This window comes from Protobothrops mucrosquamatus, unplaced genomic scaffold (genome assembly GCF_001527695.2).
Source record: "Protobothrops mucrosquamatus isolate PMUCROS unplaced genomic scaffold, P.Mucros_1.0 scaffold1492, whole genome shotgun sequence".
NCBI classification, from domain to species: Eukaryota; Metazoa; Chordata; class Lepidosauria; order Squamata; family Viperidae; genus Protobothrops; species Protobothrops mucrosquamatus.
This window is the reverse complement of record NW_015387667.1, coordinates 198,698-214,861: the sequence shown is the minus strand read 5'-3', so window position 1 is coordinate 214,861 and position 16,164 is coordinate 198,698. Positions and strand designations below refer to the sequence as shown.

Sequence of the window (16,164 nt, the reverse complement as noted above, 5' to 3'; positions counted from 1 at the left end):
GGAAGAGACTGGTCTCTGACCTGATGAAGACAGTGCCGGTGGCTGAGGACCGTTTTGGAGGATGGAGGGAGCTACTACAAGTGTGAGGTCCATCCTGTGGGATGTCATAAACAGGAACAGGGCTGAGTGGGAAGACCACTCGGGGAACCTGCTGGAGGGTGGGCAGGTCTGATCCAAGTCAGCTACGTTGGGGGTGGAGAAGAGTCAGAGCTGCTTGAGTCCGGCAAGGTTGCTGGAGGGCAAGATCAGCCTCAAGAGCACTGAGGAGGGGGTGGTCCTTTTTTAATCCCCCTCCAACTCTTGTTTGACTTCTGGGGGAAGAGAGTTCCTGGCAACCTCTGAGCAAGGCAGCCTCTCCGTTGGCTGATTCTGTTTTGCTTTTCATGCAGAAATCTCAGGTTACGTGCTGTGCGACTGGTCTGCATATGACTGTAAGCATCCAAGGTAAAGTCTTGGGTCCTGGGGTTCAGGTGGGGCGGAAGCTACTGTTCTGGGTGGGGGGGCAGGCTATGACGGTCGTACACTGCTGACCAGTCCCCTTCTTCTCTCCTCTCGCCTTTTGTTGTAGGGCCCGAACGGAGGATCGTCCTTGTGGGCAAAACCGGAAATGGGAAAAGTGCAACAGGAAACACAATTCTGGGAAGCAAAGTCTTTAAAAGTAGGATGTCACATATATCAATAACAAAAGCATGTCAAAAGGAGGACACACAGCTGAACGGAAGGAAGGTTGTGGTTGTTGATACCCCTGGCTTTTTCAATACCAGTCATCCACAGAAGGATATTGCTGCAGAAGTGAGAAACTGCGTGAAGTTTTGCTCCCCGGGTCCCCACGTCATTCTGCATGTGATACGTCCTGGTTGTTTCAGCCAGGAGGAGCAGGGGGCGGCTCAGCTGATCAAAGAGATTTTTGGCCTTAAAGCCAAAAATTACATCATCCTTTTGTTCACTCACAAAGAGGATCTGGAAGGTACATCTCTTAAAAATTTCATAGCTGTATGTAATAAAAACCTGAAGGAATATGCTGCTGAATGTGGCAACCGGTTCCTGGCTTTCAACAACTGGGCCAAAGGCGCGGAACGAGAGGCTCAGGTGACCGAACTGATGACCATGATTGATCGTCTGGTGGAAACGAACGGAGATGCTCCTTGTTACACGGAAGAGATGATGAAGTTCAACAAAAGACACAAGTTCTGGTTTTTTTTCCCTTTCCAACAGAGGCTAGAAAGTCTCTTTAATTGAGCCTCGGCTCCCAAGGTGGCAACTCTGCCAAAGGCCACAGCCCTTCCGTTCTGTGTTCTAATCCAGCCCTTGCCATGTGACCTCTGAAGACCCCAAGCCAGAGATTCGCGGCTGAGTTCCACTCAGCCAATTCCTTCTCTCGAGAACCCGCTTCCTCCCCTTGGATGACAGGACTTTCTTCAAGGGCACGGGAAGATCCTGCCCACCCTTCCTAGTATCAGTAGGTCCCACAGCCTAATTCTCTCCCATCCTGGACCCATGTCCCTTAGGGAGGACCAGCTCTTTGGGGCTTCCCACCTGTCTGTCCTTCGAGGTAGACCAGGCCGGGAAGCCAACAACACAAGAAATGTTAGAGCTCAACTTTACTGGGAGAGATTATCGCAGGAGAATCTGGAGAGCATCTCCCCTTCACTTCTTCTGGCACCAAAGAGCATCAAGCCAGGGCAGCCTTGAGCTTCTTTCTCACCCCTTCCTGTTTTCCTGGAGTGAACTTGTGTTTTCCTAACAGCTGCCACATATTTTCTGCAAGGCTGCGTCTGGACTCCTCTACATCAGGGTTCCCCAACTCGTGGGCTGTGGACTGATACCGATTGATGGTCCACCAGGAACTGGGCTGCGCAAATGGCCAAAGCCCCATTCCTGCATGGGTGGGATCCAAGCAGCATGTAAAACCAGGGCCCCCTGCTCCATGGAAAAAACGCCTTCCACGGAACTGGTCCCTGGTGTCCAAAAGGTTGGGGGGCGCTGCTCTACACCACCTTCCAGAGGCAACACCTGGACTCACTAGGGCAGTCATGACTGTTTCAATCAGAGACCTTCTTATTAAATCTCCTCTTTCCTTACAAAAGTGTCAGTGTCTTGTGTGTGTGTGTGTGTGTGTGTGTGTGTGTATCAGGAGGACTAATCTCAGCCTAACCAGTTCTGTCTGCAATGTGATCCAAAGGCAGAGGGGAAGGGGGATGTTGTCCAATTGTCCTGGAGGAGGGGGACATAGAATTCATGTCAGATTATACTCGAAGGTCGGGACAGAACGCAGGGTATCCCCCGTAGCTTTTCACACAGGGTCCGAGAAGGGGGTCTGTGGAAATCAGGCTCCTGTTGGGTCCTTCCCATCTCTTAGTGTCCGTCAGCTCCACTCCAGATGCTTCTCTTCACAGACTTGCTTCTGGTCTCCTGGTCAAGCAAGAGGAAGAAGGACACATGTCCACCAGCCAAATTTGCAGCAGGACGTTCGGATTTGTCAACCTCTTCTCCAAAGCACCTGAAGGCAGGACAAAAAGCAACGGATGGAAACTAACCAAAGAGAGAAGCAACCTGAAACTAAGGAGAAACTTCCTGACAGTTAGAACAATTAATCAGTGGAACGACCTGCCTCCAGAAGCTGTTAGATGGATAGATGGATGGAAGAAGGGAAAGATATATATGGTGGAAGGGAGGGAGGAAGGGAGATATATGGGGAAGGGTGGAATGAAGGAAGAAAGGAGATGGGAGGGAGGGATGGAAGAAAGGAAGGAGACATAGGGGAGGGAGGGAGGAAGTATGGGGGATGGATGGATGGAAGAAGGGAATGAGGGAGGGAGGGAAGAGATATATGTGGAAGGAAGGAGGGATGGGGAGGGAGGGATGGAAGAAAGGAAGGAGACGGGGAGGGAGAGAGAAAGGAAGTATGGGGGATGGATGGATGGATGGAAAAAGGGAAAGATGGTGGGAGGGAGGGAGGAAGGAAAAAAGGGAGGGAGATAAATGGGGAAGGGAGGGAGGAAGGAGGTGTGGGGAGGGAGGGATGGAAGAAAGGAAGGAGACGGGAAGGGAGGGAGGGAGGAAGTATGGGGATGGATAGATGGATGGAAGAAGGGAAAGAGATATACAGTGGGAGGGAGGGAGAAGGCCTGCCTTCTCTGGAGGGTAAAGGGGGAGAAAAGTCTTGTGCGGTCAAGCCCCTCGGCCCGCAGTGGGAGAGCGGGGGTGGTGGTGTTGCAGAGCTTTTGGTGGCAAACCTCACCCCCCCCTCCTGAGCCCCCCCCGATTTTGATCTTGCCCCAAGGAATTCCACGTGGGCCCTTCTTCCTTGTTGTAAGAAGGTTGATTCCAATGCTTTTCATTTCTCTTTCCTTCTTGCATTGCTACAAAGCTCCTAACTGTGAAAAATGGTCATCAGTCACTTTTTTCAGTGTCCTTATAACTTCAGTCACTAAGAGAACTGTTAGAAAGTCGAGGACTACCTGTAGTCTTTTATATATGTATATAAATATATTTAACAGTTATGGCTGGAGAATTCTGCGAGTTGAAGTCCACCCACTTGCAAGTTGCCAAGAATGAGAAACAGCTGGATGGGTGGGTGGGTTGATGGATGGATTGGAGAGATGGATGGAAGAATGGGTGGGTCGGTCGGTGGGTGGGTGGATGGATGGATGAATGAATGAATGGGAGGGAGGGAGGGAGATCAGAGCTTCTCAACATTCTGGCTGGGGCATGCTGGGAGTTGAAGTCCACCCATTTTCAAGGGGCCAAGAATGAAAAACAGCTGGAAGGAGGGAGGGAGGGAGGGAGAGAAAGAGATCAGAGCTTCTCAACATGCTGGCTGGGGCATGCTGGGAGTTGAAGTCCACCCATTTTCAAATGGCCATCAATGAGAAACGGATGGATGGATGAATGGAGGGAGAGAGAGAAAGAGATCAGAGCTTCTCGACATGCTGGCTGGGGCATGCTGGGAGTTGAAGTCCACCCATTTTCAAGTTCCCAAGGATGAGAAACAGCTAGCCTTTAGTATATGTACATAAATACGTTTAACATTCAAACTTACTTTTGCCATCATCCAGAAAGAAAAAAAACACAAAATAGTCAGGAGCACAGGAACACCCTGAGGTAAAATTGCACAGCAGCAGTCCAGGTGAAGTCGGAGAGACTAACACAAACCTGTTGTCTTTTACATGTGTATATATAAATAATATTTAATGTTCAAACTTACAAGAGTCTTTGTCATCATCCAGAAAGGAGAAAACACAAGACAGTGGGGAACACAGGAAGATCCTGAGGTAAATTAAACAGCAGGAAGAACACAGAGAAGAAAAAAGGCGGGGGGGGGGAGGGAAACGCCCCCTTTATAATTAAGGCAACCAATCACAGCGCAGATCGCCTCGTGCATGAACAGACAAGACAGTGTGGAACATAGGAAGATCCTGAGGTAAATTAAACAGCAGGCAGAAGACAGAGAAGAAAAAAGGTGGGAAGAAAGGAAGGCTGGATGGATGGGAAAGATGGAGAATCGGAGGGAGAAAAAGAGATCAAAGCTACTCAATGTGCTGGCTGGGGAATTCTGGGAGTTGAAGTCCAGCCACTTGCAAGTTGCCAAGGATGAGAAACGGATGGATAAAATGAAATATGAATATGTTTGATTTATTGATTAACCCAGGCAATATATATATATATAATGGTTTTGATTTATTAAAGGGGATATTGTGTTATTAAGTAGATGATTTAATATGATGGGAAATAGATAACTCTTAGGAAATATAACAATATTCAAATAGATAAAATATGTATTTTGGATATTATAGTTTGTTATAAAATGAAAGAAGGGAAATTTTGGTTACCCAAAGTCTGAAAATGATAAATATCAAAGGTTAAATTGGAATATTAGAAATGTTACTAACCTGAATATGAGACAGTAAATGTTAAGGGAAAAAGAGAAGAAATATTTGATGTTGTAACCTGAGATTTGCACTAAGATTTTGATATTGAACTATGGTAACCCAGTCACCACGTTGCTTTTTAAATATTCAAATGTAAAATTGGAAAATTAATAAAATATTATTAAAAAAAGCACGGATGGGTGGATTGGAAAAATGGAGGGATGGATAGATGGGAGGGAGGGAGGGAGGAAGGGAGGGAGGGAGGGAGAAAAAGAAATCAGAGCTTCTCAACACACTGGCTGGAGAATTCTGGGAATTGAAGTCCAGCCACTTGCAAGTTGCCAAGGATGAGAAACGGCTGGCTGGCTGGGTGGATGGATTGGAAAGATGGATGGATGGATTGATTGGAAAGATGGATGAATGGATGGATGGATGGATTGGAAAGGTGGATGGATGGATTGGAAAGATGGATGGATGGATGGATGGATGGACGGACGGACTGGAAAGATGGATGGATGGATTGGATGGATGGATGGATTGGAAAGGGATGGATGGCTGGATGATGGATGATGGATGAATGGATTGGAAAAATGGATGCATGGATGAATGAATGGGTGGACGGACTGGAAAGATGGATGGATGGATTGGAAAGGGATGGATGGGTGGATGATGGATGAATGGCTGGATGATGGATGGATTGGAAAGATGGATGCATGGATGAATGATGGGTGGATGATGTATGGATTGGAAGGATGGATGGATGGATGGATGGATGATGGATTGGAAAGATGGAGGGATGAATGGATGGATGATGAATGGATGGATTGGAAAGATGGATGGATGGATAGATGGATGATGGGTTGGAAAGGGATGGATGATGGATGGATTGGAAAGATGGATGATGCATTGGAAAGATGGATGGGTGGGTGGGTGGATTGGAAAGATGGAGGGATTGGAAACATGGAGGGATGGAAGGCGGGAGGGGAGAAAGGGAGCGATGGAGAGAAAGAGATCAGAGCTTCCCAACATGCCGGCTGAAGGATTCGGGGAGTCGCAGTCTACCCATCTGCAAGATGCAAACAATGAGAAACTCCTTTGCATGGATGGACAGACGGACAGATGGAAGGGCAGATGGATGGAGGGATGGGGTGGGAGAGTACGCATGGATGCATGGAGTGAGACAGATCAGTGCTTCTCAACACACTGGCTGGGGCATGCTGGGAAGCCAAGCTTGAGAAACGCCACGCTGGAGGCTGTGAATCTGTGGGGTGTTGGCCTCCCTGAATCTGTGTGTGTGTGTGTGTGTGTGTGTGTGTGTGTGTGTCTTTCCACTAGCAGCCTCCCTCCCTCCCCGTTTATGAAGATGGAGAAGCGGTCAGCCAGAACACCTGAGCTGCCTTCCAACCCTGTGCATTTTCTCTTGAGTGAAAGCGAAAGTGGAAATTAGAGACAACCAGGTCCTAGCCCAGCCTGGATTCAGCCTCTTAGGCAGCAGCTGAAGAGGGAGGTGAAGGTAAGGGGTCCCAGGTGTGTGGGAGAGAGGACCAGAGAGACCCTGGTTTGTGGGAGGGAGGAGCATATAGAGAGAGAGAGTCAGTGGGAGAGAGGGAGAAGGCCAGTCTTGTGTGGTCAAGTCTCTCAGCCCCCAGTGGGAGGGGGGAGTTGAAGAGCTCCTGTGGTGGCAAACCTCACCTCCCCCCCCACCAAGCCCCCCCCCCGGATTTTGATCCTGCCCCCAGGAATTCCAGGTGGGGCCTTCTTGTAAACAGATGAATTCCGATGCTCTCGGATTTCTCTCTCTCCTTCTTTTGCAGGGACCAGTTTTAATCCAGAAGTCACAAAAGCAGGGCTGGGAACCTCCAGGGCTGGGAATCCCTTTTGTGCCTGGTCTGCTTGGGATCAGGCGCCCGGCCTTCCCCCCCAAAGCCTCTCCCGAGCTTGGCTAAGTTCGGAGAGGTTGGAAGCTCTCCAGGTAGGACTTCCTTCTTGAGTTCAGGCCTCCTGTCGTTTTTTTTGCGGCGCAGAAGAAACAGCCTGCAAATTTGCGACGGGTGTCAAAACTGGCTACTTCCTGCTCAGGGAGAAAACAGAGCCCATTGTCCACAGCCTGGACAGCTCTGACCAACCTCCGCCACTGTGGGGACCTGGAGTCCCCCCCAGTTGAGGCCCAGAACGAATCAGTCCTCTTGCGGCCAAGAAACAGGAATGTCTCCTGCTGAGTCAAAAGGGATTTTGGTTGCAATGAAATCTTCCCTTTTTTCTCCCTCTGGATCTCAACGTCTTTGAAGGCTGGGAATCTTGAAGGATTTGCCGTCTCGGATTCTCCCCCTTCTCTGAACTTGGCCTTTTGTCCATTGTTTCTTCTGGAAAGTTTCCTTCCTTATTTGGGTAACCCTCCAGGGTTTCTCAGCCTGGGCAACCTGAAGCTGCCTCTGGACTTCAACTCCCAGCATTCCTCAGCCAGGAAGTCGAAGTCCACACAGCTGAAAGTTGCCAAGGCCGTAAATAATTTAAAGCGAATTTTCCCTCGGCTTCCTCACTGTTTCTGAAGCTCCTTCCTGTTTGAGGACTGGTCTGAAATGGGATAGCTTTCCTGCTTGAGCAGGGGGCTGGACTAGAAGACCTCCAAGGTCCCTTCCAACTCTGTTCTTCTCTTATCCCACTACACAGGTGCCTCTGCCCCCCCCCGCCCCCAGTTCCGTGCAGAGGGCCCTTGCTCACCCAACCCATGACGGGCAACTCTTCCCAGCAGGAAACTTGTCCACTGACAGTGGGTGAAGGGTGGCCCTGCCCACTGTATGCCTTTTGGGTGTCCCAATTCACCCTGTTTGTCCCACAAAAATTGTGGCAGCAATGGAGGCGGCCTGCAGCATTTGGGGGTCTGGGAGAGGGGATGGGAGAGGAGAGGAAAAATGGAATAGAGAATTGAATAGAACATAGAATAGAAAATAATAGAAAATAGAAAAGAATATAGAATAGAAAATTAGAAAATAATAGAGAATAGAATAGAATAGAATAGAATAGAATAGAATAGAATAGAATAGAAAATGGAACAGAACGGAACGGAACGGAATGGAATAGAGGAATGTAGAATAAGAATAGAACAGAACAGCATAGAATAGAATAGAACAGCATAGAATAGAATAGAACAGCATAGAATAGAATAGAATAGAATAGGGAATAGAATAGAATAGAATAGAATACAGAATACAGAATAGAAGAGAAAATAGAACAGAACAGAACAGAACAGAACAGGGAATAGAATAGAATAGAATAGAATAGAATAGAATAGAATAGAATAGAATAGAATAGAATAGAATAGAATAATAGAATAGAATAGAATAGAATAGAATACAAAATGGAACAGAACGGAATGGAATAGAATGGAATAGAGGAATGTAGAATAAGAATAGAATAGAACAGCATAGAATAGAATAGAACAGCATAGAATAGAATAGAATAGAATAGAATAGAATAGAATAGGGAATAGAATAGAATAGAATAGAATAGAATAGAATAGAATAGAATAGAATAGAATAGAATACAGAAGAGAAGAGAAAATAGAACAGAACAGAATAGGGAATAGAATAGAATAGAATAGAATAATAGAATAGAATAGAATACAAAATGGAACAGAACGGAATGGAATAGAATGGAATAGAGGAATGTAGAATAAGAACAGAATAGAACAGCATAGAATAGAACAGTATAGAATAGAATAGAATAGAATAGAATAGAATAGAATAAGAAATAAGAACAGAAGAGAATATAGAATAGAATAAGAATAGAAGAGAAGAGAAGAGAATATAGAATAGAATAGAATAGAATAGAATAGAATAGAATAGAATAGAATAGAACAGCATAGAATAGAACATAGAATAGAATAGAATAGAATAGAATAGAATAGAATAGAATAGAATAGAATAGAATAGAATAGAATAGAAAATATGGAATGGAATTAGAATAGAATAATAGAACAGCATAGAATAGAATAGAATAGAATAGAATAGAATAGAATAGAATAGAATAGAATAGAATAGAATAGAATAGAATAGAATAGAATTGGAAGAGACCTTGGAGGTCATCTAGTCCCAAGCAGGAGACCCTACACCATTTCGGACAGAGGGCAGCCCAGTCTCTTCTGGAAAGCCTCCAGAGAGGGAAGCTCCCACAACATCTGAAGGCAACTTCCGTTCCATCGGTTGATTGTTCTCACTGTCAGGAAATGTCTCTTTATTCCGAGGCTGAATCTATAGGGGGGGGGGTGTCCTTTGGAGCGGTGGAGCCAATGGCCCTTTCTTGTGTAATAGTTATCTGATACGGGAGAGGGAGACACACACCTAGTGAAGGGGGGTTCAGGAACGGTTGTGCCCTGTCCCCCAGCACTCTGCCCCAGAGGCATCGGTCAGTCTCTGCCTCCTCCCGATGGTTCTTCTCTCTCGCAGGGCACCGGAAGCGCCAGCGACACGCAGGAGCCCAGCATGGCCCTGGCCGAGGACGTCATGGAGATTCCAGCGCTCGGCCGCCCCTTCCAGCTGGGGATGCTGTACGACTGCCGCAAGGATGCCCTGATCCCAGGTAGGACCACTGGTTGAAAAGCCCTGAATAAGTTGACCCCCTCCTCTTCTTTGTGGCAGCCCCTCAAATACTAACAGCTATCATGTTCCCCCCACCCCAGTCCTTCTTTTCTCTAGACGGGCCAAAACCCAAATCCTGAACCGTTCTTCATATGTTTTAGTCTCCAGGCTTTTAATCGTTTCAGTTGCTCTTCTCTGCATTTTCTCCAATGTCTCACCATCTTTAGTGACTCAATACGTCACTAAAAACCGTTTGAAAAATGGCTAAAATAAAAGGCAGCTGTGGTTTCCCCGTCCCAGAGTTGTGAATTGAAGGGTTTTAATTCCCAAGTTGGGGTGCTGGTGCCTTTCCTGGGGGGGGGCAGGTCTGTTCGCAGAAGACCCCCCCCTCTGAACCCCTCATGAAAAACATGGTTTCTCCAGGGAGTTGGAAGAAGATATTTTTTTGAAATCAGTAGATGCGTGGCAATTTCTGTTCCTCTCTACTCAGCTAAAAGGCTTTGGGGTTTTCCAAAACAGGCGGGAGGTTCACCTGTTTACGGCCGGACAAAATAAACGAGGCGACTCTTGGTTTCCCGTGTCCCAGCAGACTGGAGGAGAGGTTTCTTTCATATATTCTGGACATCTCAAGTTTCTGATTTATCTGCCTGTCTTCTCCTGTTCCACGCAGGAATCACCCTCTGGGACCACTGCTCTCTGCAGAAGGACCTGACCATCAAACCTCAGCCCAAGACCGAATCGGAAATCCTTGCGTCCGACGCCATTGACGACAAGGCCTCCGCCCTGGACATCTCAGCAAACCTCAAGGCCAGCTTCCTGGGGGGGCTGGTTGAAGTGGGAGGCTCGGCCAAGTATCTTCAAGACACCAAGAAGTCCAAGCAACAGGCCAGAGTCACTGTCCAGTACAAAGCCACCACCAGGTACGAGCAGCTCACCATGAGCCACCTTGGAATCCAGAATATTTCTCACCCAGCCATCTTTGAGCAGGGTATGGCCACCCACGTGGTCACCGCCATCCTCTACGGAGCCCAGGCCTTCTTCGTCTTTGACCGAGAAGTTTCTTCCACAGAGATAGTCAAAAGTATCAAAGGAAAACTCCAGGCTACCATCAAGAAGATGATCTCGGTCGGAGGAAAAGCAGCGGTCGAGCTGAACAAGGAGGAGACGGAGAACATTCTGAAGTTCAGTTGCAAGTTCCATGGAGACTTTTCTCTGGAGAGGAATCCGGTCACCGTCCAAGATGCCGTGCAAGTTTACGCAACTCTGCCGAAAATGTTAGGGGAATGTGGGGAGAAGGCCGTGCCCGTGCGGGTTTGGCTATTCCCGCTGACCAAACTGGACACCAAAGCCGCTAAGATGGTCCGTGAGATCAGCCTAGCGTTGATCTTTGATGTTGAAAAGGTCTTAGAGGAACTGGACGAGATCCAGATGCAAAGCAACGATCTGGCCAACAATCCCGTTGCTGAGAGCTTCCCTGAGATCAAAGAGAAGATCCAGCAGTTCAAGGATCTGTTAAAGCAACACAGGCAGACTTTCCAGAAACAGCTGGCCAGAGTGTTGCCTTCCATCCGGGGAGGAGGACAGGAGGAAGGGACCCTGGTGGACCTCTTGACGTCCGTCAACCAGTCGCCCTTCAACGGCCGAAGACTCCGTGAATTTCTCGACACCAAGAAAAGAGAAATTAACTTTGTCAAATCTTATCTGACGATTCTCGAAGACATAGACGTCATCTCATCTCAGAACATGTTGGAGGAAATCGTTCTGGACTCCTCAAATGGATACGTGGTCATCTTTATCTTCACTTCTTTACACGAAGAGGAGCCGTTTCTGTTCACCTTACAGGACTGGCTTTGGGAGCAATTCATGCCAGGATCAGCTAAGTCCACAAGGTCCACTCCTGGGATGAAGAAGGGCATGGCCTGGTTTGAGGACCAGGAGAGGACCCAGAAGGCTCGCCAAGCGGCCAAATCCATCCAAGACTTTTTCAGTGCTAATCAATCAAATGAGACGTTCCGCTTTGTCGTGGCCTCACTCCCAGATGTGGAGACCCCAGGAGCCTCCATTTACCTTTATGAAGACGGAAAGCTGGTCAGCAAGAACTTTGAGTTGCCCTCAAAGCCTCTCCCTTTCCTGATTACTGAAGTGAGACACAACAGCATTCGGCTGAAGTTTCAGCCAGCTGAATATGGAAAGGCTGCCATCTCCAGCTACCTGGTAGAGTACAAGGTTGCAGGGAAAGAAAACTGGAAGACCGTGAGGACAGAGGATACCCGGGAGACGTTCCTGCTGAATGACCTTCTTCCAAATACTAAGTACCAGATCCAGTATGCTGCCTGTTGCAAGCTTGGCCTTAGTAAATTCAGTGATACGACTGCCCCCGCAAAGACTCTTCCCAGCAGCCCTCCTGAGAAAGTAAGAAAGGTCACTGGGGAGGGAGGGAAAGGAAATGAAGGGGAAAGAAGGAAGGGAGAGGAGAGGGAGAGGGAAAAGAAGTTGAGAGGGAGAGTGAAGGGAAAGGAGAAGGGAGAGAGGGAGAGGCAGAAGGGAGAAGGAGAGGGAAGGGAGAGAGAAGGGAAAGGAAGACAGAGGGAGATGGAGAGGGAAGGGAGAGGCAGAAGGGAGAAGTAGAGAGAAGGGAAAGAGAAAAGGAAGAGGAAGAAAAGAAAGGGAAGGCAGAGGCAGAAGGAGAGGGAAAGGAGAGAAGGGAGAGGAAGAGGGAAAGGAGAGACAGAAGGGAGAGGGAGAGGGAAGGGAGAGACAGGGGGAGGAAGGGAGAGGCAGAATGGAGAGGGAAGGGAGAGGCAGAAGGGAGAAGTAGATTGAAGGGAGAGGAAGAAAAGAAAGGGAAGGCAGAGGCAGAAGGGAAGGGAAGGGAGAGGGAAGGGGGAGACAGAAGGGGGAGGAAGGGAGAGGCACAATGAAGAGGGAAGGGAGAGGCAGAAGGTAGAGAGGGGAGAGGAAGAAAAGAAAGGGAAGGCAGAAGGGAGAAGTAGAGGGAAAGGAGAGAGAGAGATGGGAGAGGAAGAGGGAAGGGGGAGAGAAGGGAGAGAGGGAAGGGAGAGAAGGGGGAGGAAGGGAGAGGCAGAATGGAGGGAAGGGAGAGGCAAAAGAGAGAAGTAGAGAGAAGGGAGAGAAAGAAAGGGAAGGCAGAGGAAGGAGAAGACCAGGGTGAGGGCTATTGGCCAACCGGGAGACGGCCGAAGTAACTCAAGAGTTTCCGCCATTCTTTTTGCGGTCTGCCTATTTTTTTTGTCTGTCTCTGCAGGAGTTTCATCTTCAAGGAGAGAGACGTGCGGAAGTAGAAGGACCCCGTCATCGGAAAACAGGTAAGATTCTGGGCCATTCCAAGATCTTTAAAAAAACTGAAGGGGGAGGACGAGCAATCTTTAGGATGTTTAGGACTTAATCCCAAACATCAATCGCCAGAAACCCCAAAATTGAAGGAGGGCCTGGTGGAAAGAAAGGGGAACTCGGATGCAATACAGAGGACACAGGAAGCAAACACGGCGTCCATTGAAAAAGACTCAGAAGCCTAAACACGAAGGCTCAACGTTTGAGGAACACACAGGGTGACTGTGAAGCGCTAGTACACGAGGGCAGGTGTGACATTGTTGCCATTGCCAAAACTTGGTGGGATGAAACTCACGGCTGGAATGTCCTGCTGGAAGGATATCAACTCTTCAAAAGATAAAGACCTAACAAGAGAGGAGGTGGAGTTGTGTTATAGGTAAGAAATCACCACACCTCTGCAGAAATGCCCAAAACCAAGGATGAAAATTTTTGTGAATGCATAAAAGGAAAAAAGGAATGACGTTCACCTAGGTGTATACTAGGAGTGTGGTGGCTCATGAGGTTAGAACGCACAATTGGCAGACTCGCTTTCGAGACCCGTTGCTGCCGTAGGGCAGGTTGAGCTCCCATCGTACGCTCTAGCTCCTGCCGACCTAGCGGTTCGAAAGCGAGCGACCGCAAGTAAATAAATGGGTACCACTTTGGTGGGGCAATTCATAGGGACACCAAAAGAGCCCCCAACTGGGTGTCCCCTGGGCAACAGTGACATCACCGGCAAATCCTTTTGCCACGGAATCACTTCTCGCCTCGTAGTGGTTGGGAAAGGGTATGGAAAAATGGTAAATAGTTAAGAATTGTAAATTCTCGATCGCTCCCAGTTAAACGCACAGAGGATCCAGGTCTGCTGGCAGGTAGAGTCCGGATTCCCCTCAAGTGTGGGGCAGATGCTGAATTTTTGTGTTTCTTTCCCCCCCCCTCCCCATCCAGGACCCCGAGAAGAGGAGCAGGAAAGTTGCATCCCCATTCCACCATGGCCTGAGGACGACGGTAAAACTATCAGATTGGGAATACAGGGCCCCAAGTGGGTGTCAACGCTGCTAACATCGGCTGTTCTTGCTTTGACAACAGATGGAAATGCAGCCATCTTTTCTCTTTTGCTTTTAGAGTTAGTTGATACTGGGAGGGGGGAATGTGGATGAGAGTCCAGGTAATCATAACAATAATAACTCAGCCTGGGAACCCAAGGTTATTGGGCCCAGAGTTGATAGAGTTTTGGCTGGCTGGAGAGCTGGGGAGAAAGCCCTCGCTTTAAACTACCGGTAATTGGGGAATGTGATTTATGACAGTTTATTGGAGGGAATTGTGCTTTGCAACTTTGTACCCAGGGGAGGGGAATTTAGTTTTGGGTTTTGATTGTGTACTGCTGATACTTTGTTTCTCGAATAAGGTAAGCAGTACCTCGAAGTTATTTCGAAGAGTTTCATCTGTCGGAATCACGACAGTGGGGAGGTCAAAGAGGTCAAGATGGCCACTCCCATGCCATACTTTGCTGGTGTCCTCCTCTCTGAGGGGGAGCCCCTGAGCCCTGGCTGTCAATCACATGACTTTGACAGGGCTCAGGAGTCTGCTGGGGTCCATTTCTGCATAGTTCAATTCTGTCTGGAATCCGAAACAGAGTTTGGGTGGGTGGATTGCCCAGGTTGTGGGAGGATGGCGCTCACGCTCAAGCGACGGCCTGAAATGTGGCTGATGGGGGCCGTGTGTGCGTGGTCCTGTTGCACCGTGTCTGGCTTCCCTTGTGATCTTGGGCTTTCCCCACACACACACACTGAGAGTAGATGACCGATAACCTCATGGGGCTGGACATGACCTCCACACTTCCCCTCCCCTTCGCTTCCCTCTCATCCCCTCCTCTCCTCTCCTTCTTCTCCATCATTCCTCTCCTGTCCATCATTCCTTCCTCTCCTCCCCTCCTCTCTCCTTTTTCTCTTCTCCATCATTCCTTCCTCTCCATCATTCCTTCATCTCCTCTCCTTCTCTTCTCCACCATTCCTTTCTCTCCTTCACTTCTCCTCTTCCTTCTCTTCTCCATCATTACACTCCTCTTTCTCCATTATTCCTCTCCTCTCCTTCCTCTCCATCATTCCTTCATCTCTTCTCCATTCCTTTCTCTCCTCCACTCTCTTCTCCTCTTCCTTTTCTCCATCATTCCTTTCCTCTCCATCATTCCTTCATCTCCTCTCCTCTTCTCCATTCCTTTCTCCTCCACTCTCTTCTCGTCCTTCTCTTCTCCATCATTCCTCTCCTCCTTCTCCATTATTCCTTTCCTCTCCTGCCCTACTTCTCCATCATTCCTCTCCTCTCCCTCCTTCTCCATCATTCCTCTTCTTCTCTTCTCCATCATTCCTTTGTCTTCTCTCCCCTCTCCTTCTCTATTCTAGAGGTGGAGCTCAGAATTATCCTTGTTGGAAATCCCGAAGATCGGGAAAGCAGCAGGTGGAAAACAATCATGAGAAATGATTGTTTTGTCTCCAAAATGGAACCCCAGAGGAGACCCCGAAGGGAAGAGACCCTGTGGAAGGGCAGAGAGGTTCCCATCGTCTATACCGCTTCAGATTTAACAGATCCTGCATCTTGGTCAGCATATTTTGCTCGGTTTAAGGAAGTCATGAAGGGTGGTCAGCCAGGCCCCTTCGCCGTTATCCACGTGGCTCGCTTATTTTGCCACGAGTCAGACGAGACGGTGTACAGGAAGTACATCAAGTATGTTTTCCAGAGCAAAGCGCACCGCAACCTCATCGTCCTGTTCAATAGAACGATGGCCCTGGGAGGCGAAACTCTAGAAAACTTCGTCTCTGTCCAAAACGTCACGACAAAGAAATATCTCACTGAATGGCACGATCAGTTCGAGGCGTTGAAATGTGATGAAGAGAACGAAGGAAAAGCTTATGTGGTGGACCTGATTCACACGATCGACGATCTTGTCGAAAAGAACCCAGAGGCCCGTGTTACTCGGGAAAAACCCAAATAGGGTCCCTTTTACGGAGGCATTGCCGCTTCTAAGAGAGAGGAGGTAGAGTTGGATTGGTGACCTACAAAGTCCCTCCTGCCTCTGCTATTCTATTCTAAACCCTGTAATAATAGAGCGAAGCCACTGCCATTAAAAGGGCTTATGGTGTTTTCTTTATTGATTGTGTCACGGGGTGGGCACGATCCGATGCGCAGCGCTCGGGGCGGGCCCGAACTAGCTGTGCGGCGCTCTGATGGTCCCAAGCAAGCAAGGGGAGGGGCACTCATCCATTTATCTGCCTGTGTATTCTGTTCTTGGAAATAAATTTATCTCTGCATCAGGCAACTGCCTCTGTTCTCCATCCATTTTCTTAACCACATCCCTCCTTCTAACAGTGCCTAAGGAAGGACTAGAA

The 16,164-nt window shown here is 48.3% G+C and overlaps 1 protein-coding gene across 1 annotated transcript; it reads left to right on the top strand.

Annotated features, from left to right (window-relative positions):
• The first annotated feature begins 648 nt into the window (after positions 1–648).
• LOC107293061 lies at positions 649–15,864 on the top strand. Its single transcript, XM_029285308.1, has 7 exons — positions 649–1,193; positions 1,411–1,459; positions 9,317–9,449; positions 10,119–11,860; positions 12,714–12,774; positions 13,727–13,786; positions 15,181–15,864. The coding sequence occupies exons 1-7, from the start codon at positions 664–666 to the stop codon at positions 15,768–15,770; spliced, it is 3,165 nt and encodes a 1,054-aa protein (XP_029141141.1). The 5' UTR covers positions 649–663; the 3' UTR covers positions 15,771–15,864.
• The last annotated feature ends 300 nt before the right edge of the window (positions 15,865–16,164 follow it).